This window comes from Podarcis tiliguerta (assembly GCF_965153285.1).
Source record: "Podarcis tiliguerta genome assembly, chromosome: 8".
In the NCBI taxonomy this organism is placed as follows: domain Eukaryota; kingdom Metazoa; phylum Chordata; class Lepidosauria; order Squamata; family Lacertidae; genus Podarcis; species Podarcis tiliguerta.
Genome location: NC_139541.1, coordinates 19,568,642 through 19,595,470, shown reverse-complemented (window position 1 = coordinate 19,595,470; position 26,829 = coordinate 19,568,642). Strand labels below are relative to the sequence as shown.

The 26,829-nt window shown below is 40.6% G+C and overlaps 2 protein-coding genes across 6 annotated transcripts in view; one reads left to right on the top strand and one right to left on the bottom strand.

Annotated features, from left to right (window-relative positions):
- Nucleotides 1-5: 5 nt before the first annotated feature.
- FAAP20 (FA core complex associated protein 20) lies at nucleotides 6-8,635 on the top strand (the record flags this gene model as incomplete). The annotated part of the gene is made up of 4 exons (XM_083454231.1): nucleotides 6-151; nucleotides 2,527-2,674; nucleotides 4,702-5,327; nucleotides 6,651-8,635. The coding sequence occupies 4 exons, from the start codon at nucleotides 6-8 to the stop codon at nucleotides 6,721-6,723; spliced, it is 993 nt and encodes a 330-aa protein (XP_083310357.1). The 3' UTR covers nucleotides 6,724-8,635.
- Nucleotides 4,297-26,829, bottom strand: part of PRKCZ (protein kinase C zeta) — a 93,110-nt gene continuing 70,577 nt past the window's right edge. For all 5 annotated transcript variants that reach the window (XM_083454008.1, XM_083454011.1, XM_083454010.1 and 2 more), the window contains 10 exons: nucleotides 26,412-26,600; nucleotides 24,723-24,820; nucleotides 20,397-20,483; nucleotides 19,323-19,458; nucleotides 17,911-17,998; nucleotides 16,984-17,103; nucleotides 15,548-15,627; nucleotides 13,053-13,142; nucleotides 12,274-12,389; nucleotides 4,297-10,208 (listed from right to left, as the gene is read on the bottom strand). In XM_083454008.1, coding sequence (XP_083310134.1) covers nucleotides 10,121-10,208; nucleotides 12,274-12,389; nucleotides 13,053-13,142; nucleotides 15,548-15,627; nucleotides 16,984-17,103; nucleotides 17,911-17,998; nucleotides 19,323-19,458; nucleotides 20,397-20,483; nucleotides 24,723-24,820; nucleotides 26,412-26,600 — 1,092 coding nt within the window. In that variant the 3' untranslated portion in view covers nucleotides 4,297-10,120. The remainder of the gene's footprint in view (nucleotides 10,209-12,273; nucleotides 12,390-13,052; nucleotides 13,143-15,547; nucleotides 15,628-16,983; nucleotides 17,104-17,910; nucleotides 17,999-19,322; nucleotides 19,459-20,396; nucleotides 20,484-24,722; nucleotides 24,821-26,411; nucleotides 26,601-26,829) is intronic.

Genomic DNA, 26,829 nt, shown 5'->3' with positions numbered 1-26,829 from the left:
GAGCTATGGCCGACGAAGACCGGGCTGAACCCGGCGGCAGCAGCCGGGGAGGAAAGCTCAGCCTCAAGCGCAAGAGACGGCAGCCACACCAGCAGCAGGAGGAAGAAGAAGAGGCGGAAGGCCGCCCCTCGGCCATTCCTCGCCGAGCAACGTGAGTCCGGGTTAGGATTCCTTCAGACACGCAGCGGGAGGGTGGGGAGTCTGCGTGCGAATGCGCAGGCGCCCGCCGCGAGGACTAGGAACGCGGCAGCGGCGTGGAGGGGGGGTGCGTGCGCCCGCAGGTGGATGAGTGTGGAATGATTGGATCGCTCTGAGTGTGCGCGCGCGCGAGAGAGAGAGATGCATATGCTTCAAGTTAACTGGGATGAGGCGAGTTGCAACAAGGCATGACCATTGGTGGATATACCTGTAAGCTAAACAAGCTATAGTTTAGGGTGCTCCCCCTCTCTTGGAGGCCCCCCCAAAAATTAAAGGAAAAACACTGGCTGTACATTTCCAAAATGCAAGCTAAAAATCAAATAAGATAAAACCTACATACAGCCACAGTGTTTTGTGCTGTGTAGGCTCCTATGATGTAAGTAATGGGCCCCACCAGCTAGCCTGCTCCCTAAAATATCACAGGTTTGCTCATTTCTATATATAGGGTGCCTACGTTCTGCACAGACTGGTTAGAACAATTACTTTGATAAAATACATATCCGACTCTTCGTGACCCCATGGACCAGAGCACGCCAGGCACTTCTGTCTTCCACTGCCTCCCGCAGTTTGGTCAAACTCATGCTGGTAGCTTCAAGAACACTGTCCAACCATCTCGTCCTCTGTCGTCCCCTTCTCCTTGTGCCCTCCATCTTTCCCAACATCAGGGTCTTTTCCAGGGAGTCTTCTCTTCTCATGAGGTGGCCAAAGTATTGGAGCCTCAGCTTCAGGATCTGTCCTTCCAGTGAGCACTCAGGGCTGATTTCCTTAAGAATGGATAGGTTTGATCTTCTTGCAGTCCATGGGACTCTCAAGTGTCTCCTCCAGCACCACAATTCAAAAGCATCAATTCTTCGGCGATCAGCCTTCTTTATGGTCCAGCTGTCACTTCCATACATCACTACTAGGAAAACCATAGCTTTAACTATACGGACCTTTGTCGGCAAGGTGATGTCTCTGCTTTTTAAGATGCTGTCTAGGTTTCTCATTGCTTTTCTCCCAAGAAGCAGGCATCTTTTAATTTTGTGGCTGCTGTCACCATCTGCAGTGATCATGGAGCCCAAGAAAGTAAAATCTCTCACTGCCTCCATTTCTTCCCCTTCTATTTGCCAGGAGGTGATGGGACCAGTGGCCACCTCCTTACCATACAGTATATCCAACACAAAAAAACGCGACAATTTGTTGTTGACAAAGGACAGCTGGACATATAAAGGGCCCCATTACCTTCAGTAGCTTAGGGCCTCATCAAACCTAAATCCGGCCCTGCATGAGCCCCTTGAATATAAGATTTAAAAGATCATTTAATAGAACAAAGTAGGTTAAGCCAATAAACGTGTTACAGCAGTAAAGGCACAAAAAAACCTCTCCTTTTAAGATTTGTATTATGGGAGTGTTTAGGTAATTGAGTGTCAAGAGGAATTAGATGTGCATTAAAAGCGGGGGGGGGGGCAAAGCCTCAGGGTTTTGTTATGAGGATGATGAGGGCTGTTCTCATATAACATGTATATTGTATTAATATTAATACACGACCTATTAAAAATCCTCAGAACAGTTTTGTTTTGCTGTCAATGCAGACCAGTTAACAGAATGTTGTAATAAATGCTCGAAACTTACCTAAGAATCGGTCATGTTCAAGGGGTGTGTAGGTGAACAAGAATCTGAGAGGTCTTCGTGTAGGAGAGGCAAGAAGTGTGCATCAACTGTATATGTTAAGTGCCTCAGGTTTTTATGATTAGGATTAAGTAGAGCAAGACTTGTCATCACTAGAGGCTAATTAATTTGATATTATTATTTACAATTGTAAGTTAAATAACATAAGCCACACGTTTAGGCTTTGGTTATGTTGCATAGTGCTCTGGTGCCGGTTCGCCAGAGCAGCTTCGTCACGCTGGCCACGTGACCCGGAAGTGTCTGCGGACAGCGCTGGCTCCCGGCCTCTAGAGTGAGATGAGCGCACGACCCTAGAGTCTGTCAAGACTGGCCCGTATGGGCAGGGGTACCTTTTATGTTGCATAGTACTACAGCAGTCGCCTATACCTGTGTCCTGTTTCATTTTTAGACCAAAGGACCCAATGTTTGCAAATAGTGGCCACTTAAAGAGTTTTTTTTGGAAGAGTTTACTGTTACAAGTGAGGAATTTTTCAATCTGGAGCACCTTAAAAAGGAGCCTTCTGTTTGTCTTTCGTACTGGTTTCAGTGTGCAGTCACCACGATTGCCTCGCAAATGTAAGATTCTCAACAATTCCACTCCAAGCTTGCAAGTGGTTTGAGCTGCACCAGGTTGGTTCTGACAAGAGAAATGATGCTATGCATGAGTTTTATGTTTTGTAGTACATTTTCCAGCAGCTCTTGCTGGTTTGAAGAGCAAGGCTTAAGTGGTGCTGAAATCGCGTGGATGACATTACTCAAGTCTGTGGAGCCACATCTGCATCGCTTGAGTTTAGAAAAAGTAGTCAACCTTCCCAAGTTTCTTACAAAGGTAAAACGTGTTTTGAATTATTATTAACCATTAAGATACTTATTGACCAATAAGATACTATCTCAAGATTAAAAACAAGTCCTCATCTTCATTCACTTTAAAGGGAGAGTAACATGCAATGGAAAAATAATTGAAAATAAGGTTGAAGGTAATGGATTTGATATTAGAGAAGCTCCCCACTGCCCTAATTTGCTTTTTATAATGCTTTCAAGAATGTGATACAATGGAAGGAACCCTCTCAGTTGATGCTGGCTGTGATACACTGAGCCTGTCAGAGTCATCAGTAAAACCTGCCAGAAAGCCAAACTTCTTGCATTTAGCCTTGAACTGTAGGAGGATAAAGTTGGACAAGAGGCTGTACTTCATACGTCATCATTTTATTTGTACCCCGCTTTTTTTTCTCCAGGAGGAAGCCCAAATTGGCTGACGCTAACAGAAATGACAAAAATAGGAGGGAAAATGCAAACAATATGAAACACGGTTTGACAATTCAGTTAATCAGTACAAAATCCACAAAATGTATAGCAGTGGGATAATAAAATAACTTTGGGCCACAAACTCATACTCCCAGTCTAGCAACAAATATATAAAATCATTTTGATTACTATTTATTAAATTTATTTGTCACTTTCTTACCAAGGTAACTCAAAGTGCCTTACAGTATATAAACACACACACACACATTATAACTGGCATAAAACAAAGACATATCTAAAAGGCAATTCTATTTTTAAAAAGCTGGATTCCATAAGTGGGTAATCGCCACTGAAAAGGCCTGTTGTTGTGTTACCACCCACTGAACATCTCATGGAGGCAGCACATGAAACAAGGCCATATATGACAAATTGCAGGATCTGCTTCATATGGAGAGAGGCAGTTGGCATCTCAAGCCACATTTGGATGTAATAAAAAGTAGCTGCAAACATAGCAGTAATAGCACAGCATAAAAAGGCCACCATATCCCACAACTGTCCGTGCCGAAATCCTGCGTATTTGTATTACGTTTTAATGGGCATTGTGTAATAATACATTTGATGTGGGAAGTTTTCTGTTTGGTCCTGTGAAACTTGGTTTCACTGCCGCTTGGGGCCTTAACAGTGTGAGGAAGGGTTGGTGTTAGAATTTTTAGTATGGAAGAGTATAGAAGGTATGCCTATTCTTATTGTTGAGTGCAGGTTTGGGGAGTGAGACTGAATTGTGGCAACAGCATGGGTTTAGAAGGACCACTGGAATGGGAGTTGGGTTTCGTTATTACAAAGTAAGTACCACCCCCATTCCTGCCGCAGCACCCCATGTCAAGCTAGCAGAAGAGGCAGCATACACTCCTATTATTCCAAACTGACATGCCTCTGGCAGTGGTTTTGGCTTTAAAGTCCTGGAAAATGGTCACAAGACACTGATGACACACTTAACTGGTTTTGGGAGGATGCGTAGGCGTGTGCACAAGAGTTGAATCCATCTAAGTGTTACTCAGAGTCGATCCATTGAAATTAATAGGCCCAAGTTAGTCACTTCCATTAGTTTCCATGCCTGTCAACCAAGAGGAGATACTTGACAGAACTAAAGGCTGTTTCCACCATGGAGCCACTAAAGAATGAAAGAAAAGCAAAACAGTCTTGTGGAACTGTAAAGACTTAAATTTATTATGGCATAAGCTTTCGTTGATCAGAATCCACCTTGGATGCATGACAACATGCACACACACACATACACATTGTGGGTAAGGCAGAATGGTGAGGACTAAAGTCAGAGGCAAGTGAAATGTAAAAGGGACAGTGGTAATTATGCAAAGGCACAATAGTTACAGTGACACTTAAACAAGGCTGTGTTGGTGATAACACAAACATCCTGCCGTTGGTAAGCTGGATAAACTCATGAAGTGTGGTTAAAAATCTTGGGAGCTCTTTCAATCTGTATTTTCCACATTCAAACCCAGCACTGGTTATGGTATCTTACTGGCTTTCCTCTTTTATATATTCTTCTGAAATCTACAGAGTTAGCAAAACTTTAATTTGTCTGTGTTTCAGAGCTCACAAACTACAAATCCTCAGCCAGCCCCAGAAACATTTGACATTGGAATGAAACAGTTTCAGTGGACTCCATTTCCACGTTACCACACAAATAATTCAAGAAGTAAAAAACCTCCTGAAAATCAAGCTCTTAGTTTGATAGAAAAAGGAAATGATGCAGATAGAAGATCCAGTGTTATTTTTCCTGTTCCCAAGCAAAACCCCATTCCAGCCGGTAAATATACTGCTGAGGAAACAACAACTGGACACAACAATCATCTTTCCCCTAAGCTGGAAGGTAGAGAAATGATTGAAATGTGCCTGCACTCAACCCAGCAGAATTCACCAGGACATTCATCAACAGCTGCACAGAGCCAGCCAAGAGTATTTGCGTTTGAAAAGCTTTGGAAAGGGGCTACAACACAGAGTGAAGGAAAAAGCAGAAAGGAAAATAAAATACTATCAAATGATGATAAGCAAAGTACTTTGCTGTGCCAGCCTAACAATGCCACATCAGTGTTACCTGTGCAGGAATCTCCTGCTCTTTGTTTGAGTGTCGGCAACCAAGAAAAAACAGAGGACCACAGGGAGGAAATCTTTGCTCTCAGCCAGTGTCCCATGTGTCAGATCCACTTTACTGGAAAGTAAGTATTGGTTATGTTACTCAAATTCATTTTTCAGTTCGTCATGACATCCACAGCACACACACATGGAAGTGACCACATCCAGTGTTTCTCAAATTTGGGGTCTCCAGGTGTTGTTGGATTGCAACTCCCATCGTCCCTAGCTAGCTAGCAAGACCAGTGGTGAGGGATGATGGGAACTGCAGTTCAACAACAGCTGGAGACCCCAAGTTTGAGAAACACTGCCAATAGGAAGAAATTGGGGCACAAAGCAATGGGAAGACAGAAAAGGGTTTGGCTGCTCTTGCCAAATGGAGGATGGAAGGTAGAAATTGTTAGTAAACGGCACATGGAAGATTTCCCCTAACAAACGCAAAATTGAAACACTATTTCTTTGTATTGGGAGACTTTAACACATTTTTAATACCCTCCTTTGCATGCCATTTTTTCCTCATTTCAACACAAAATTGAGATGTACTACTTCCCATGTAACACCTCCCGGGCGTTAAGATCTACAGGGGAGGGTTGGCTGATGATTCTGCCGCAGGGTGTGAGAGGGTCTTCAGTGGTGGTCTCCAGGTTGTGGAAGACCCTTCCACCCCTCCAAGGTGCATTTCGGCAACAGACCAGCGTTCAAAACTCCCATTGTTCTAGGCGCATTTTGCGACAGGGAATTTCATTAGCATGAGCAGTTTCTGATCTCCGGGCGCAGTACTGCACCTAAGATTTCAGATTAAAACTGCAATGTGGAAGGAAAGGGGGACCTTTTTCTGCCTCCCCACTTCCAGCTACTTTCTGAAGATTGGAGAAGAGACCCTCTGAAGAATATTAGGGGAGTGGGCAGGGGAAGGACTAGACCATGTGAAAAATGAACATAATATTTTAGCTGCAGTTCATCCATTTTCAGCTTTGTATTCTCATTATAAAAAAGTGTGTCTAGACATTCCATTGTGGTGCCCATAACCTAAGTTTAAGGTGCCATTTAGCTCCTAGCTTTAATATCTCTGTTTCTAACACTGCAACATATCAAGACACACCTTTTCGCACATGCCTTCAGGATGGGATGAAGGATGAGTTCAGAGTATAGCTGTCAACTTTTCCCTTTTTTAAGGGAAATTCCCTTATTCCAAATAGGATTCATCGCAAAAGGGAAAAGTTGACAGCTGTGGTTCAGATTATCACTCCCTCTGCAGTGTTGCTTACTGACGATATTTCTTCCTGCACGATACAGCCGAATTGACATTCAGTGCTATCTAACCTGCCTTGAGATCGCATGGGGAAGGGAAGGCCATAAATGCATATACTAAAATCTGCAAGTCTGATAATTCTGTTTTCCAATTTCAGGTGGTCAAAACTGGACATTGATGGTCATCTTGCTAAATGTTTGTCTGAAAGTGATGTAGATGTAATTTGGTAACAAAGAAGATAGCAGAGAACAGCCAATGGTTCTTAGTAGTCAATAAATTTGCAGCAATTTACCACAGATCAAAAAAACTAAAGAAGGAGGTGGTCAAGTGCCATGTCATATTTCATTATGTATATCCTGCTATCAGGTCAGTATTGTAAATGTCTGTGGGAACCTCAGTGAAGTCTGGATACACATGACTTATGTTTCGAATAAAAGCACTACTGAAGTGTATGTTCTCTATGGGACATATTATGAACCATGACTGTACAGAGTTTAAAATCTAATAACAAAATTATCTGCTTCAGGGTGCTTAGGGATGAGGTTTGTTGAAAATTAAATAGTCATCCAGCCACAAAGTTTTCAATAAATAGATAGCTAGCAGTTTTCCTCCGCTGCAATTTCTGTGTGTTTATTCAGATTGCTCACTAATGCTTTTGTACGATGTACTTCATTAAGATACTCAGTCAATTTACTGTATAGCTTCACAAATACCTTAGCAAATTCAGCACAAGTTCACCAAGACCTGGTACCTGATACAAACTGAACCTGTTATTACCTTTACAACAAGAATAATCCTGATCTTATCAGTAACAGGCCAGTAAGAAGTATTTTAACATTAAGCAGCAGAGCCTAAAATATAAGATCTGTTTTTGTCACGGTTTCCTTCAAAACAATAAATTCAGTATAGCATACAAAGGTATAAAATGCTGAAGTCCTTTTGGCACATGGAACATGTGGCAAAGCAAATTATATGGGAAATGTCTGCTTAGTGAAACAATTAGTCTAAACTTTTTCATTAAAGTCTTTAATAGATGTGCAAGAATATAAATGATCTTAGCTGTTTACGGGTTAGTATACCATCTTTTGCACAAATAAAACTGGCCAAAGATCTCAACTAGTTAATTATACAAAACTACAAGAACATATTTACTGTTTTACAATCATTAAATTAGCTAGAGTGTTTTCATTTACATTTCATTTACATACTAAGACAATTATATCATTACCAGATCCATTTGCAATATATTAGGATTTTTTTTAAACCACACATTTAATTACATCCTTCATTTGTTCTTTAATTTATAAAACAAGTACTTTATATAAAAAATTTCCCCTTCATCATGAACAGAACATTAGTCATACACTTGCACACAAGCAACTGACTTGTAACCAGCAACTTATTTGGCAACACAGCAACATTGTAAATTGCCTTCAATTGTAAATAAATCAAGGATTTGTTTTTGTCTTGAGCAAGTATGTGTACTCGCCCTACTCTAATGTTCTGATATCACAGAAGTTCAGGGCAAAGAACCCTTCATGTTTTGCCTAGCCCCCTTAGCCCCAGAACCAGACAGCATCCGTAGGTCACATCACCATGCAAAACCAGCTGCTCAGTTGTAAATCCAAGATACAGAGACACAAAACATTCAGGGAACACTGAGAATCCAAGATACAGAGACACAGACCAGTCAGGGTTCACCAAGGAGAAGAAGAAGAAAAATGGCATTCAAATCTTTTGCATGATTCAATTAAAAAGAAATCAAGACTCTCTTAGCTAGGTGACTTGGTTATCTAAACCCCAAGCATTTGAGGAAAGTACATCTAACTGAATTACTTAGTGCTGGTTAGAACATATGTTGCTTAATACAAAAAAGATAGTTCAGAGAGCAACTTCCAACAACTCTGGATGGGACTAATAAAGTTGAATTATCACAGATGTGCGTTAATTCAGTGGTCAGGGTAAGGGACATACAAAATATAGTCTTAACTGATGGTTCTTTGAAAGATTTTTCAATACCATGATTTGGCAGTCTTATCCTAGCACCTCATGGACTTGAATGCAACTGAGATGTCATGTTCAGCACCTAATGTAATGCTGTACCCTGAGAAACCTATACAATAAAAGTAATGTGAAAACGGTTGCAAGTTGTCTTGCATTTTATACCGAATTGGGTGAGATATCATGGCACACAGGGTTTCTCTCCTTCCTGAAGAATTTTCTTCCCCAGAACTGCAAGCTACTCAATGGAGTTACAACGAAAATCTACTAAAAAAAGGAAGAAATACGGTGTCTTGTTATCTCCCTTAGAGACCAATAATTCTGAATGGTTTTAGATAGCAACGTGCCCTTGTTTGTCCTCAAACGTATGGACACGTTTTTATTCCAAAGCTGACAGACAATTAACCTGATGCAACATCCTCCATTTTCAAAAGAGGAAATATGGACATATTTTATATTATAGTCATACAATATTTATACATCTGTTCATTTTCTCCATCACTATATTACTGCTTTGAGTGTTGTGTTTACCAAACATCCTCCTGTAGAGCTTAGTGACAAGATGCTGAACATTTCAAAGCAGATAGTTTTAAATAGGAGGTGTGCTTTATCAGAAAAAAATGCAATATGTTGATGGATATCCTATAATTTATTTCTTTAAAACTTTAAGGCTATGATCTATTACACTTCCATTGTTCCTTTTGAATATTGCATTGATAAAAATATTATTCAAAAATCTAGTATACAACACAAGACATTGTAGGCACTGCTCAAGTATTTTCAGAAATCCACCATGTGCAAATTTAAATTTTCTAATGAGATTTTGGTAAATTTTGTTTTCTCCCACATTAAACATAATCTAGATATTTCAATTGATAAATTCTAATTTGGAATTGTTATTGCTGAGATCCAAGTCCCGTCTAAAAGTTCTATGAAGATATAAGTTAATGTTAGATAGCAGCTGTTAGTTGTTATGTTCCATGTGTAAAATACTACTTTTTTCTTTAACCAGAACTTACCAGGGTTTATCAAGTGTACCAAATACGGAATATTTTTATGCAGTTTATCCATTTAGGCACTTAATACTGTACCCAAACTTGTTTTAATTGCTAATAAAACACAACTCCTTTTATTCCACATTATATATATATATGTAAAACATATATATATATATATAAAACAGACATTTAAGATAGGTACCACTTGTGAAAAAAGGCATCTAAAGTAAGCTTCAACACCACTAACAATTTTATTCTTCAGGATGTTACACTGTTCTAGTAGCTCATTGCATGAAAATGTCCATCAGAAGCGTGCAGCTTTGAAAGTGGTTTGGAATCTCTCTTCCAAGGATGCAAACAACTATTGATCCTTGATGAAGCAGGCACGAAATGCAGATTTCTTTGTGAAGCCAGCTCTGTCAGTGCCCCAAACTTCTTTTTTTCCAAAAAAAATAGAGGAAGACACCTACCAAAATCATGTTTTTTTGATTTTTCAGCAGCAATTATCATCATTGGTCTCCACTCAAAACCTTACAGTTTACCCCAGCCTTGCATGCATATACTGTTGTTAAGGATTAAATGTCAAAGTTCATTCACATTATTTGTCCTCTGTGTCGATGCCATTCTCTCATACTGTTTCCTCAGTTTGCAGCAACAATGGATTAATATATTCAAATCCTTCGAACTCCGACTGGTCTATTCTTTTTATTACATCTCTGAAAACGGAACACACACACATACACAATTATCTCTTGTTTGCAACCATTTTGGTGTTTTGTAAGACACACAATTCTACCTCTGAATGGTCATCAGTGCAGCCATACAGAAGGGATCTGCACTTGTGCAGAGGTATTACAGAAGTCTCTAGAACTTCTGTAGCAGGGAGAACTGGTGCTTATCCTTCCTAGAAAAGGACATACCATAAAACTGTAGAGGGTCATCTAATCCAACCCCCTGCAATGCATAAAGCAATAGGATAAGCACCATCCCACTCAGTTTCTTCTAACCTAGAGGTGGGCTCATCCTTGGCCCTCCAGATACAGTATTGCTGGACTAAAGCTCCTACCATCCCCGACTATTGGCTATACTGTTAGCCAGCTGAGTCAATTAGTTCAATTTATTGTGTTTAGCGAGCAGCCACGACTACAAACACAAAAATATTAATAACAAGCATACTGCTAATAATAGCGGTTTACATATCTAATCCCCGACGTTTACAGGATAAATGATTTCCCATTCCCCCTTAAGTTTTATTAAACAAATTCGTAAAGCCTTGGCAAGAAATCTGGATGTTCTAAAAGGATATATACCTCTCTACATCAGACAACAAGAAACAGGTCTTTGCAAGAGACGTCCTTCCCTTCTGCGATCTTAACAATGGGCATTGGCCATACTGTCTGGGGCTGACAGGAGTTGGGAGGTCAACATCTGAAGTGGCACAGGTTTGCCACTCCGATTCTAACCACTGCCAGATGAAAGAGGTATTAGCAATGGAGGAAGGTTGCGTAACTGCATAGATGACATCTTACACTCGGCTCTGGAATCTGCCTCCTCCTTTGCAGAGTATTTAGATATCACCGAAGGCATTTTCAACTCTCAGTGGTAAAAAAAAGCCACGAGAAGGGTTTGGCGGCATGACACTGAAGCCCCAGAATATGTGTTGGCGGTGGGGTGGGGGGATACAGTTACTTGCAAGAGCATGCAACTCTAGAAAGCAAATGGCAGAAGTTGCTGACCCAGATCAAAACACCATTTCCAAATCTGGTGCCAAAGTCTTTGATTTCAGTTTTGAGGTACCAAACAGAGCGTATGGGGAGCTTCCATTCACAAAAGTGGCTGTACTTGAGGATTGGCTACTACACTACAGACACACAGCTGCCCAAGTTGTAACTTTCTGCTAAACATTTACAGACCAACAGCAGTAACCTGGGACTTGAGGCCAAAGGAAAGGAAAATAACAAAAGAAACAGATCTAACTAAAAGACTGCAGTGAGCACTTCAGTGCGGAGTGTTTTACAAAGCTACTGTGATAGAAGAGCGAGTGGAAAGGCACACATGCTACAACTTTCACTATGAGCATCTCCCCTTGCACGGATGGAGGTGTGAGCATCAGTTTACTGACTAAATCTGCAAATCTGCCAAGTTGTTCTGTGCAGGTACAAATCTCATCAGTGTGGAGATACCTCAGACTGGAATCTCAACAGCTTGAAGTGCATGCCTTTGTGACAAAGGAAAACTGCCTGCTTTGTTTTCTAGCTGCTGCTCCTCATGTGACATCAGATGTTCCTCTAGGGGATCTCAAGGGGTTGCAGCAGGAAGGAGGAAAAACCCTAATACACATACAATCCTTTGGATCCTGATCCCTAGCAAAGAATAACCATATAAGGGCAGCCTAAAGACATAGAAACGTACATTTTTCATTCTCAATGTTAGAAAACCAGGGAACATGAAGTGATGCAATATGTGGAAATTATATGCTACCTTTCTACATAGTGAACATTTGCTTAATTTTTTTTAAATGGAAGTGTATATGGCTGCCAAAACAGAAGTCTCTTTCCCTTGGTCCCATGCCCTGTTGTCTCTTCTACACTATCACCTTGGTTTCTTAGTTTTTGACTGCCTGTAAATGCAACAAAAGCTCTCTATCACTCTTTTATTTTGATGAGGAGCATAACCAGGTTTAGTAGCTATTCAGTCCACACAAAATCAGATCTGATAACGTCTAAAGACCTGCATAATATACATTTCTTATAAAGCATGCTTAACAACATTAGAACATACTCATCATCTGGAGTTAGCTGCACAGGTTCGCTGGTGAACTGGGTATCAAAGTTATCCAGACCATAATCGTCTGTGATCTGAGGCTGAAATGGAGGGGTTGCCTGCTTCTTTTCCAGCTGAAATGGGGATAAAGAGACAGAAACTTAAGAACCCTTTGGGTTTGTTGTTTTTCATAATGCACATCTCTGGTCCTCTTCATTGTGGGGAAGCTAGGAAAACAGGCCAGGTTTGCTGCAGGCCTATATAAAATCTATGTCCTGGGAAAGACATCTGCTGGATGTGGTGAAGTCTGTGTGTTTCTCTGCTCTAAATTGGTTCCCATTACAAACCATCTCTCACCCAAATGCTGCTTCTGCTGTATTTGCAGTGTACCTGATGAAGCGGACTCAAGCCAATGAAGGCTTACACCGTAATAAATTTGTGCTACCCACCTGGAATTAATTTTTGCTAAGATATTCCAACAGTTAGCATAACATTTGGTATCTTAGAGCCTAGAGTCCATCTGTTTATATCAAGTTAAGTTTAACTATTCCAGACCTTTTATTTAAGTTCCCTAAGCAGTTTAACAGTAGAATGGGGTAGCTGTCAGAACATTATAAACAGCTCCTTCTAAAGTTTGCAAGACATTTTCGTCTGCACCCTGCCTTGAGTCTTGTAGATTTTTGTTTGTATTTTCTTGTAGATTTTTGACAGAGTACTTGCTAAGTGTGATATTGGCTTGCATCAATACTTTAAACTAAGAACCACCACAATGGGTTACATATGAAATTGAACTTTACCAGATCCCAGTCTATGCTGCGAAAGAATGTATGAGACTTGATATCAGAAAATCCAGTTTGTGGTTGGCAGCCAAGCCTCTCTTTGGGATCCTAGAGGCAAGAACAAAATTAATTTTGTCCATGATATAAACAACAGCTACAAGTACAAGAAGTACAAATATGTAGAGCCAAACTACAACTGCTGTGAAATATAATTAGCATTAAAAAATAAAAATCACAACTAGCAACCACTAGAGCAGGTGTAGAAAACATTTGGCCCTCCAGATGTTGCTGAACTACAACTCCCATTATCTCTGGCCATTGGTCATGCCTGCAGGGGCTGATGGGAGTTGTAGTTCATTAACATCTGGAGGGCCACAGGTTCCCCACATATGCACTAGAGGGCCCACTCAGCATTAGGGCCATAGTGAAAGGAGTTTATTCCCCCAACACAGACAGGCTGCAGTTCTTATGAAATTCACCCCTCCAAAGCTGGTATTTGTATTGGGAGAGAAGCTCTTTTGGTACCATTTATGATTAAGAAAACTTTGGTCTTATTTTATCACCTACTCTTTTCAAAGAAAACTGCTAGAATTACCTAAGTAAATGTATCTTTTTCATTAAATTAGCTATGGGTACAGCCCTAATCATGCTTAGAAAGTCCCACTGAATTTATTGAGAACTGCTTGTGGATCAGCAGGCTTAGGGTCACACACCGTATCTAACTGCCTACTGAATCGCATGCTTACTGATAAGGGTTATAAGACTTGCTCAGTAATTTTAGACATTATATTTTACTACTCTCATTTTACTTAGGATTCTACTTTGTGAAATTTGGAGAAAATCATATCCATTTGCACAATGTCCATAATTGTGACACTAAAAACAGCTTCCTGTTAAAAAACAACAACATTTAAAATGCTCAAAGCAATTATAATTATGAGAGGGAAAGACACACTGGTCACTTACCATGAATGAACCTTCTAGGTTGGCGTAGGGATACAGCTACGTCATGGGTTGCGTTCTATGATTTGCTTAAGGCAAGGGCATGTGACTAGCTGAACTGTTGGATGGAGATAGACAGAGATATAGATGATAGATGATAGATAGATAGATAGATAGATAGATAGATAGAGAGATAGAGAGATAGATGATAGATAGATCCACTTCCAGTTCTGTCCATAGCCAAGCTACAAAAGGCCAGACCCTGAGAGAGAGCGCAGGCTGAACAAGAAAACCTCAAAATTACTCCAGAAGGAAAACAATGGAGAACATGACTGGCCACCTCTTTTCCAGTGGGAGGGAAGCTCCAATTCTTTACAAGTGTAAAAAACAGACCTTACAAAAGAGTTAAAAGGGCAATGTAAGAAGAGTAGAGACAGCCATCTGAATAAAAATCTGGGCATCAGAAGTCGTTTGCCTGACGTGGATTGGCTGATGTTGCTGGTCTTGAAGCAAGAAAATGGCTTGTGCCTTGAGAACTGGATTCTGGTCCAGACCAGTTTGTTGGATCTGTAAACCCTGGAGCGACAGGAAAGTCTTTGAGGATGAAAGGAGGAAAAAGGCTTTTAAAACTGACAAAAGGTCTATTAGTTCTTCCTATGCCAAAAAAAGTTTGCCTTGAAGTAGAAACAAAGGCCAGCTTATTGCTTGTTCTTCTAGTCTTTGCACTGGCAAAAAAAGAATGGCCAATGAGCAGCACCATGTCAAGAGAGACATCAGTAATAAATCTGTGAGATTAAGACAATTTTGATAAAGCTCTGTGGCTCTGTTCATTCATGGATAGTTGTACTCAGAAGGTGGTGCTGGGAGAATTCTGTTTGATGCCTTGGCCATTGGCCTCCAAGGTCCCTCAGGGTTCTGTTCTGTTCCCCATGCGATTTAATATTTACATGAAGACACTTGCCCAGAGTGTTGGGGTTTGGTGTCACCAGGTCTCTGCGGCGGCCAGGAGTGCATTTCCACAGCTAAAGCTAGTGCACCAGCTGCGACCATTCCTTGAGGTGTCTTATTTGGCCACAGTTACATGCTGTTTGTATTACTGTAACACATGCTACATGGGGCTGCCTTTGAAAAGTGGCTCAGAAACTCCCAGTGAGAAAGAAGAAGAAAAGGCCAGTACAAGGAATGCTGCTTCTTTTTTTTATGGAGCTGAACAAACAGGGAAAAGGGGCTGAAGAAAAGGAAGCAGTGAAATACAGGAAAAGATGGAAGATGAAGTTCACAGGAACCTGAGCACAAAGCTGAAAAGGAGGGAGAGGATGACAACATCTGCTTCAGGCAAGAGCTGAACTGAAGGAGAAGACTAAGGAAAAGAGAGACCTCCAACAGTTCAGTTAGTCACATGCCTTGCCTTAAGCAAACTATTGAACACAATCCATCACGTGGATATATTCCATGCCAACCAGAGAAGAATGGCTGTTCCGGGGCTAATAGAGGAAGCAGAGAGAAATCAGTCAAATAAGTGGTTTTGAACAAACAAGAATAGAACAAAAGATCAGGTGTGCAGAATTTACCTTATTTAAAAATCCTTTCAGGACATGGGATGCCTTCACAGAAAGGAATCTTGGAATTCGGATTGGTTTTTCAAGGATAACTGTTAAAAGGAGATTTTTTAATTAAAAAAAGAGAGATGTTATTCTCTGATACAGTACCATAATTCTTACTAAACAGTCCAGGAATGAGCAGATTATTCAGCACTGAGAGGAAAGCTTGCCTCTAACAGGAAAGCAGAAATTGGAGTGAAACAAATAGAAGTTTACAGTAAGTGGGCATGGTTTTGAAAGTTTGTGATTCTGTTTTGTGAAATTTAGAGACAAAGTATATTTGTTAACACAGATATTGACCCAGTGTGCAGCAACTGTGAAAAAGGTGAATTCCATGTCAAGGATCATTAGGGATTGAAAATAAAACTGCCAGTTTCATAATGCTGTTATACAAAACATGGTACAACAACACCTGTGTACAGTTCTGGTTGGCACACCTCAGAAATAATATTGTAAAGACCTAAAAGGTTCAGGAAAGGACAACTAAAACAATTAAGAGGCTGAAACCACTTCCCTATGAAGATATGTTGCAACATTTGGGGCTTTCTGGTTTTCTAAAAAAAGTTAAGGGTGGGCACGATCAAGGTGTATAACTTCATGCATGGTATGGAGAAAGTGGATTAAAATAAGCTATTCTCCCTCTCCTCTACATGTACCAGAGGATTATGAGATGGGACAGAATATTGTTTTACCTCTTGTGGGGCTTTCTAGAAGACAAGAAATGGCCCAAGTCTTTTGCCTCTTCAGTTTGTGGAGGTGTGGATGGGGATTTGCAAGTGATTGTTACCATTTCCCAAGTTCTCTGTATGACAGAAGCCTGGATTGTTTAAGTTCCAGCAAAGACTTTGCAGATGTGGCACCATTTATGCCTTCTGCAAATCCAGACAGTTCTCCTCCTTTAACAACCTTTGCAATTACCAGAGAACTTGGGGAAGGGGTGTCCTCTATTGGTGAGCGGATTTGGGGAGCACTTTAAGAGAAGATCAAGTTCTAAACAGATGTTCTATAGTAATGGGACAACAGTAGATAAACCCCGCTAATTAGTAAGTATGCAGAATTATTAAATTGTCCTGACTGGCAAATCCCACTAGCTCATACAGGCCACTTATAAAACTCAAAGTGCTATTCCATTATATTGTCTCAGAATGCCCAAGAACAGGCTTCCTCAACCTCGGCCCTCCAGATGCTTTGAGACTACAATTCCCATCATCCCTGACCACTGGCACTGCTAGCTAGGGATCATGGGAGTTGTAGGCCAAAAACATCTGGAGGGCCAAGGTTGAGGAAGCCTGCCCAAGAAGCAACCATGGTTCAGGTAGTTGGTGACGTACAAGATCCTGGAGAGCCACTGACTTTCAGCATGTGATATAAATCCAAGACATACATACAAAATTAAACAGCAATACCTTGGAAGAGGTAATCTTCAGTGTTCATATCTGGATTGTCTGTAATAATATCAAAGGGAGATCTTCCTGCCATCATTTCAAACATTAGGACACCAAGTGCCCACCAATCCACACTGAACCCTGTAAAAATATTTGAGATTTATACGTTCAAGCAGCACATACATTCAAGCATCATTTCATATCCTTGTTTGTACTCATTTCTGTTGTGTCATTTACAAATCACTGAGCACTTTGTGCCCTCTGTGAAAATAAAGCCAAACACAAACAGCAAAAAAGTTAATATTGCCTTTGTTATTTATACTTACATTCCTCACTAAATATATATTGTGTGTTGTATCCAAAGTTAGTCCTACTCAGAGCACTGAAATTAATGGATTTAAGTTAGTCGTGTACATTACCTTCTATGGGTTTACTCTGAGTAAGATTAAAATTGGATACAACGCTACATTAATATATTGTATTAAAATCATAAAATAAAATCACAAAACTAAGGAAGAGCAAAATTTACAGCAGCACAGAACAGCAATGTGGCAGGAGGGAAAACATCACTCGACCTTTAGCTGTTCTGTGCTGCTGTAAATTTTGCTCTTTGTTAGCTTACATGCCATTACATCTTGAACCACAGAGGATGACGGCAAACTTCTTCTTTTTTAAACTTCATTTGAGTTTTGCTACCTGGTCTCCATGCACAGAGTACTGAGCCAGTCTTATAATTCTTCTGAACAATGCATATTTTAAAAAGAACTCAACATTTTCCTTCACATGAAAAAGTAAGTAACATACAAACCCTGCTATTACCCTGGCATCTAGTTATTAGGGGAAAGACATACACATAAATAAATAAGTAGCACATCAATAGCTTCTTGAAATTAGAACTTTAATGACTTGCAGCAATTAAATCATTATACACACTGCATAACAACTCACCGTACTCTTCTCCTCGTAGAATCTCTGGTGCAATGTAATTTGGTGTTCCACAGAAAGTGCTTGTAGTGTCACCAGGGCCCAATCCTTCCTGCAGAAATAAAACACAACAGTTTATGTACGAAAGAAACACGACCTTCCGAAATTTCCTTTTAGTCAGGAGCAGGAGATGCCACACTCCCAGGACTCCTCCACAAAACCTGAAAAATTCAGCATTTCACACATTATATATTTTACATGGCTGTTTATTTGTATGTATTTTAAAACTTTATACAGTGGTACCTCGGGTTAAGAACTTAATTCGTTCCGGAGGTCCGTTCTTAACCTGAAACTGTTCTTAAACTGAGGTAACCTGAGGTACCACTTTAGCTAATGGGGCCTCCCGCTGCCGCTGCACCGCCGCTGCGCGATTTCTGTTCTCATCTTGAAGCAAAGTTCTTAACCCAAGGTACTATTTCTGGTTAGTGGAGTCTGTAACCTGAAGCGTCTGTAACTTGAAGCGTCTGTAAGGTACCACTGTATATGGATATTTTATTATTGTTTATGATGGCCTATACTTGTAATGACTAATAAAGGTTTGGCAAAGTAAGTAAAAGCAATTCACACATACCACTTAATGCAACTGAAGCTGTTACTCTGAAGAATTTATTTATATAGCCATTGTTATTTAAGCACTAGCCTGGTAGCAATAGGTGAGTGCACAGAATTCCATGCAGGGGAATGGCAGTTCCACACAGCCATCACAACTGCAGGGGAATGGCAGTTCCACACAGCCATCACAACTAGTAGCCATTGGTAGACATCTCTTCTAGTCTTCTAAACTGGAAGTTTTAATTTTCCCCTAGTGCATTATGTACTACGTAATGTACTACTATTTTCTAACTATCCACAATCTTCTGTTAATCAGTGTCAATAGATGATCCTGAGATCTAGTATTATGTGTCTGAGAAACTTCTCCATTTTATCTACACCATGCACAGTTCTTGTTTACCTTCAGTATTTTCAGCTAATTTTTCTTTTGCCTTCCATTCTCATGCTAAGAACATCTACACAGTGGCTTCCTGATGCGCTATGGAGGCACCCTAAATAGAGTAAATTGAGGGAGGGTGTGTTGCTTGATAGAGGAACAGCAGAAAATAATAAGGCGTCACTCATGCTTCTAAGGGGCTGTGGGAAAGGCTGGGACTGGCCTATGTATGCACCCTTCCCAGAAGTGGAACTGCACTGCAGCTAGAAGGAAGTACAAAGACACAGGGAAAGTCTTCTGCAAAGACCAGTAATGTGCCTGATAGTTACTTCAATGGAAAAAAAGTGCGAGAACATTTCTCAAATTCCTCCTAGTATAATCAATTCTGCTTTTTTAAAAAAAACACACTATGATGAAAAAAGCCCAAAGGCTTGAAGAGTAAACTTACCTTGCACATACCGTAGTCTGTTAACTTGATATGACCCTCTGCATCCAGGAGAACATTGTCTAATTTTAAATCTCTGTAGATTATGCCTCTCTCATGTAGGAAGTTGAGAGCAATACAGATTTCAGCAGCATAGAACCTTAAATGAAACAGTGACTTTTAAGAGCAGTGTTAATAAAATGCATTTTTTTAAAAAAAAAATACACTCCCCAGTCCGAATGTGAGGAGCATCTACACTAATCTTGTTTTGATTCAGAAGCTCATATGCTAAGTGTTTAAACCAGTATCTCACTTTAAATCAAAGCCCAAACAGGATGCCATGCTTTTTTGATAACTCTTATATCAGTGGTGGCTGTCACCCATTGAGAATTGTTGGGTGGTAGGAGGTGAGCCAGAGCAGTAGGTGAAGCCAGAGCCAGTGACATGCTGGCATCCGTCTGTCTCAGGAGACAATGGAAGAGTGCCCCTTCGGGGGTGAAGTCAAATCACTGGAGTTACAGTGCCTGCTGTGGCTATAGAGACCAATACAGGAAAGACATATTTTGTTGCAGCTGGGGCAGATGAAGGCGTCTGGTTGTGCCGATAAAGGTGTGCCCTGCCCAAACTAATTCTAGTTTTGTCCCCATCCTCCTTCAGCCTGCTGAGCTCTTCCAGGGCAAAGGTGAGCAGGCTAGGGCTGACTGAGGGCAGAATGAGCTTGGTGGGGCAGTGTCTCATTTGTCCTAATGGACCGGCCTCCACAGCAAAATTGGTTTCATATGTGCTTGTGGCACCAACCTTGCCACATTTAGAAAGATTAAAGGGCAATATAACAAACAGGCAACAAGAGAGCATAAGAAATCTCACAGAAGTTCAGCAGAAAAGAACTCCAGGTAATAGGAGCCAAGGGATTGCACCCAGACTCTAGAATTGGGAGATCAACGTTTTGCCTGCGAAGTAGAACTCTTTAAGGCAACCCATACATTGCCGAAAGCATTAACAATACACTTACAACTTCAGTGGAACTAAGCTGATTTAAACAAGTTGTTGGCACCTGCAAAAAGATAACAATGCATTTTTAGCTGCCACTTAAAATACCTTGCATGTTCTTCAGGGAGTTTTCTTTGCCGTTGCATATGAAACATGAGGTCGCCCCCATTCACGTACTCTATAACAAGAAACAACCTGAAAGTATAACATGCAAGTTCTGATTATCTGGCTTGAGGAAATTGCCCACACAAGCCAATCAGCATTAAGCAGTCATGTAACATTCTAATTACAGAAGACAATTATCAGTTCACCAACCCTCTTATTTCACTTTTGTGGAACACACTCCAACAGTATGCTGTTAGTCTATTTAGTGTCTTACTATTGAAAAACATTGTCTCCTGTTTAAGAAATATTATGGCATAAAAGCAACATATATAGGAATACATTCATTTTATTTTGGGCCATATCAAGACTTCAGGTTGTATTGTTGATGGCATATGAAATAGCTGTCCCTTACACTTATTTATGATCAATAAATCCAGACCTGGGGGCAGAATACCATTTTTAAGTCCAGAAAGTATGGAAGATAGGAAAACTGATAAAAGGCAGGTAGGATGGTTTGATCTTGATGAGAGAGCATATCCTCCTGGGCCTTCATTATTGTGCCAAGACTTTGGAGTTTAAGAATCTTTCCACTGATTTTGCTATTTTACTTTGGTTGTTTTGAAAGCTTTTATTGGTATTTCTGCATTGTCAGAAATATATATCTGTTAGCCACCTTGAGATCCCTTTAGGAGGAAGGGCAGGATATACGTTTACAGAAGTAAACAAACAAACAAACGAATGAATGAATGAATGAATGATGGCCTCTCCTCTCAGAAGGGTGGGCTATACTTGTTCTCGTGTAAAATCTCCTTGCTGTCTTTTGTAATCAGTGTACTAGTAGAAATGGGACAAATCCCAAACCCATCCACTCCAAAATGCTTCATTTTCATGGACACATGCACACACTGACTTCAGAACTGTGACATTCAGACTTTCACATCTGGAGAGGCAGGTGGTCAACTTTCTTTTATTTTAAGTTGGGTATGGTGCCCTCAATTGGGGGTGGGTTTGGGGGTGGGTGAGGTGTTAATGGAATTTAAGCCACGGGACATTGCAATTATTTTATCCTGCTCAGTAAATTTTTGGAGCACTGAACGTCAGAATTCAGTGCTCAGACAACCAGATCCCCCTCTCAGGCTTGCTGATATGGTGCAAAGGAAAGCAGAGGAATAAGTTTGGAACCAGCTTGGCTGCAGGAGTTGTCGGAAGGAGACATATAAGGCACCATCCAACCGTCTTAGCGACTCCACTCCAGATTTGTGCAGGCCAAAAAATAGTGAGATGCATCTGTAATGCTGTGAACACCTCCAGCTGTGAATTATATTTTTGTTATGCCCTGTACATCCAATTTGAACACAATCTCTGTCTAGACAGCCACACAGAACTTCCACATATTCTCAAGACAATACCCTATCAAGTACTTCTACAACCATGGCAACCGATGAAAGCTTTTAAAATATTGCTGTAAGTATGCTATGCGGTTAAGCAAAATGGCCCTTTACCTTTCAGCTTTAGTATCATTTGATCACTGAAGGTGATTGATTAGGGGTCTACGATAGCTGGGATCTGTATCAAACCTGGGCAGGGAGGGACAGGAACTGAAACAGCTTTGCGGTTTAATTATGGCCAAAGAAATGAGGCTACGTTTTACAGCTAGCTGGCAAGCAGCACATCCTTGCAGTTCTTCAAGGCTGCCTTTTAACAGCCAGCTTCAAGCAGGTGAGTTCTTGGGTAGCTGATCTTTGAAGACTAGCCCATTTGGTTGCCTGCCTGCTCTCCTCTGCTCACATTATTTATTTGTAAACAGGCATAACAAAGAACACCATCAATACCCTATGATCACAAGGAAGCTATTGTACAATGAGACCAAGGCATCAATAGAAGTGCCAGGCATACGAACTGGAAAATCCCCGAGAATGTCCAAGAATATCTCAGATTCCCTAAAGCAGGCATGGCCCTTTGGTCAGCCCTCTCAGCCCTTCACTTCATCAAATCTGGCCCTCTTTGAAAAAAGTTTGGACACCACTGCAAAGTCTCCTGGGATGAGTCTCAACCCCTGAACCTGACAATAAGTTTTGTGTGACTATTAAAAGCTGAAGTGGTAAAAAACCTGAAGTAGTATTTCAGCTCATGCAGACAAGAAAAAATCCATTAGTACTTTGACGGCAGCTAAGAGTTTATTAAGTGTGCTCCCAAAAGAACCCAAAACTGTTTTTCAAGCTGTGCTACGCATAAAGATGCCATCCAATGAAAGGACAGAAGGCACTATTAATAAATAAAAACTCACACAAATGCCAAGGCGCATTCTAGAAGAGGATTAATTAAGAAGGGCCTTTTAATCGTCCAAATTTATATCCTGTTCAAAAGTGCGTTAAATATGCACACTGCATCTTAAAATCTTCATTTGGGGTCAACAGAGGAATCATGTAGCTAGTTTTTGCCACACCATTTCCAGATCTTCTGTTAGTTCTTACCTTTCTAAGGGCATATCTACACCATATGTTTACAGCACACCCAACACACATTTAAAGCAAATGAATTCTCCCCCGTATAATACTAGGAACTGCAGTTTTGTTAAGGATGTCGGGACTTGTAGCTCTGTGAAGGGGAAAGAAGAGTTCCCAGGATACTTTGCGGAGAGTCGTGTTCTTTAAATGTGCATTGGATATGCTTTTAAATGTATGGTGTGGATCTGCCCTAAGACAGATCTTGAAGCCTAGAACTCAGTGTGATTTTAGGAAAGCAGTTTTGCTGGCATGCACTGAGCCTGACTGACTCTTTGAACTCCCAGCTTTTAGTGCCTGTCTCTGCATCCCCCCATCTACCGCTCCTTGCCCAGTAAATTCTTTTGTGACTGATGCATGCCTGCTCTATCTTCTTTTGGATTCACTCTGATGACAACCCTTGCGTTCGTTCTCTCTCTCTCTCTTTGGACAGATCCCAATGAGGATAGGTAGATGACAGTATCCTGCACTATCTTCAGACAGATATATTATTGCGCGCGCTCCCAGTCATACACAAACACACTTTCCAGCCTCCACTACGCACACACCATTTCCCTCCAAATGTAGAAGCATTATCAAACCAAAGTAGCATTGTTCATTTTTTAATGAGGAATTTGCATTTTACTTCTCATGTTGATTTTTCGCTGGGATTTGTAAACCGTTTAAGAGACTTCTGTTGACATATAAAGCAGTGTTTACTGTACTGTACCGCTGTTAATGGCCCACTACACCTCATGTTTTTTATTTATTTTATAAAATTCCCTCCCTTCTGGAAGAAGAAAAGTTTGGATTTGATATCCTGCTTTATCACTACCCTAAGGAGTCTCAAAGCGGCTAACAATCTCATTTCCCTTCCTCCCCCACAACAAACACTCTGTGAGGTGAGTGAGGCTGAGAGACTTCAGAGAAGTGTGACTATCCAAAGGTCACCCAGCAGCTGCATGTGGAGGAGCGGAGATGCGAACCCAGTTCACCAGATTACGAGTCCACCACTCTTAACCACTACACCACACTTTAACAGCTTATCTTGTCATTTGCCTTTTATTTCACTTTTTTTTCCATTTCTGTTCTTCCATCCTGGTATCTTAACAAGGACACTCTACTTCCTAATGTGTCTAATGTTATGCATGCTTTGCTCATGTGTGTTTGATAAAATGTGCTAGTATCTAAGTCAGCTCTGTTAAACCAACAGAACCCTGCTTTCTGGTGCAATGGACCAGGACACAGAGCAACAAGGATCCCCTAGCACTAGAATAATTCTTGAAAATACTTTTTGCTTTTTCCAATTACATCATGTCTTTTGTGTTTTTATGTTGAATATTGTCATGTGATCTTTGGATGAAGGGTGGTATATAAATTTAATAACAACAACACAGAAAAGTACCTTTCAGAGATGTTAGAGAGATGTAAACTTTGAGCAAGAATGGTAACAAGGGCCAAAGAGAAATAATCAATGGCAGCATGCCATTCACTCTCCTAGAGTCAAGACTACAGTCATACCTCATGTTGCATCCGCTTCAGGTTACGTCTTTTCAAGTTGCGTTCCGTGGCAACCTGGAAGTACCGGAACGGTTACTTCCGGGTTTGACCGTTCGCACATGAGCAGACGCGGCGCTTCTGGATGCAAATGCTTCAAGTTGCGGACGTGCCTCCGGGAGGGATTACGTCCACAACTCGAAGTTCCACTGTACAGTATGTAAGTCTCACTTCAGTTCACTCTGGTAGCAAAGCTCTAGCACAGATATGCAGAGATTGCCATGTCCATCAAGGTTCTTGAAAGTAGTTATCTTAAATTTTGTAAGAAGATAAGGATTTGCTCACTTACCGACTTGTCGTTTGAAAGCAGGAATGCAAGCCAACTAAAAACGGATTACTGGATGCCTGTTCAAACACATGTTTTTCTGTCTGCACCCAATCAATATCCTGAAACGGAGTAATTTGATCATTACAATGGCAGCTATACAACAGGCTGTGGACAACACCAAGAAGTTCAGTCAAACACATTTATAATCTTCTTGCACATATTTATATCACTACTAAAGCATTTGCTTTAAACTGATGTCCTGACCCATTTAACATTTTCCTGCCTGTATGTGCAAAATATTAAAGTTCCAGAAGCACTAAAAATCAGAAAATTAAGGTTCGGGTGAGTGTGTGAGAAAGAGAAAACACATTCTCTCCCATCCTCACCTTACTCTTGAATGAATCATTCTATAAAATTGTTATAGGGGGATGCTCCCTTTCATATAACTTTGACCAAATCCTGATTCAAGTTATCTGTGTTTTTTAAAAATACACTTCTTGGTTGTGAGTCCTGGAAGACCTGCTCCCTGCCTTGCAGGCTCTTTTCTACCTGGCCTTGATTGACTCCAGCTGCAGAAGCTGAGGCTGTTGAACAGCCTCTTGGACTCAGGTATTTGGGGGGGGGGGTGCTATTATCGATTTTTTTTGGTAGCAGTTATTGATATGAATGTTTTGTAGCTTTATTTTTGATATTATTTATGTGGAAACTGTTCAATTCATTGTGTACTTTTTGATGTTTATTTATTGTTTATGACTACGTTTGCTTTGTTTGTAATTATATGGTATTTTGCATGTTGTAAGTTGCCTTGAGCATGGTTTTGGCTATGGAAAGGTTTTGCTTTTTTGCTGACATCTGTCTTTCTTGGGAAACAAGATGACATACAAATAAAATTATGTATGTATGTACGTATGTATTTACGCACCTAAAAATCTAGTAACTGTTTCTGTGCAGCTGGGGTTATCTCCATTTCTCATCAGTGGGAAAAATGTGCATTTAAATCACAAGTAGAGAACCTCTGGCCTGTGGGCCGGTCTCAGCCTGCCAGGGGGTATAACTTGGCCAGCAGGGCCATTTCCCCCAAACCAAGTCCACCTGTCAATCAGATGACATCACTGGGAAACATCAGCTGGTGGAAAGGGTTCAATAGCCTGAGTCCTGTTTCATGCTGGAGAAGCAGACCCCTGCAGAGAGGAGGATTGAATCTTCTGCTCATGAGCTGGTGAGTGGAGAGTTCAATCCTGCTTGGTACCGCTTTGCCAGCATATTCCCTAGAAGCTCAGGAGTATACAAGGGATTACCAGTAGCCTTTTGTAATTGGCTGAGCCTAGGTCTGCTCACCTTCAGAGACAACAAAGGGCCAAACGACATGTGATGCAATACCCTCTCTGACAACATCAATTGTATATTGTAAACTGCCCTGTGATCCTTCGATGAAAAGCAGTAAATACATTTAAGAAATTGCCACATGCAAATTCTGCGGAAGAAGGGTTTTGGTTTTTTATGGGTGATATCATAATAGATCTCCCATAGATTTCCCCCCAAAGTCATCTTGCCTACTGTGTCTAACCAAAATGGCAACAATTGTTAAGTGTTCATCGGCTGAGGAGGGTTGAAACTTATGATCAAATCAACCATACATTTTCGCCTTATAATTAATTCTCTTCGCTATGCTTCTGTGATTTCATGTAATGTGCTGAATTAAGCTCTTACCTCATCATCGTGGACTAATTCTTTCTTCACTACTTTCATCGCATAAATTTGATCATTTTTTTTTAACCGCACTAATAGAACTTTGGCATAGCTTCCTCGTCCAATAACTCTGATTAGATCAAAGTCCTGTAGACCAAGCCCCTGAGAGATTTTAATTCCATCCATTCCATCAATAACTGGCTTGAGCTCCTATAAGGAGAGGCAAGCAGGTAAGACACCACATAGCCTTTTGAACAAACAAACATTGGCAGCTTAACATACCATTAAAAATTGCTAAATACTGCTCTTGCTCAATCATACTTAAATAAATAAAAATATCCTTTCATTTTCAACACTTGTCTTAGGTGAGTGTAAATCATTCTTCTCCAGTATCAGCTTGCTCACAGAGGTCTCATCAGCAGCACTGTTGCTTGTATTT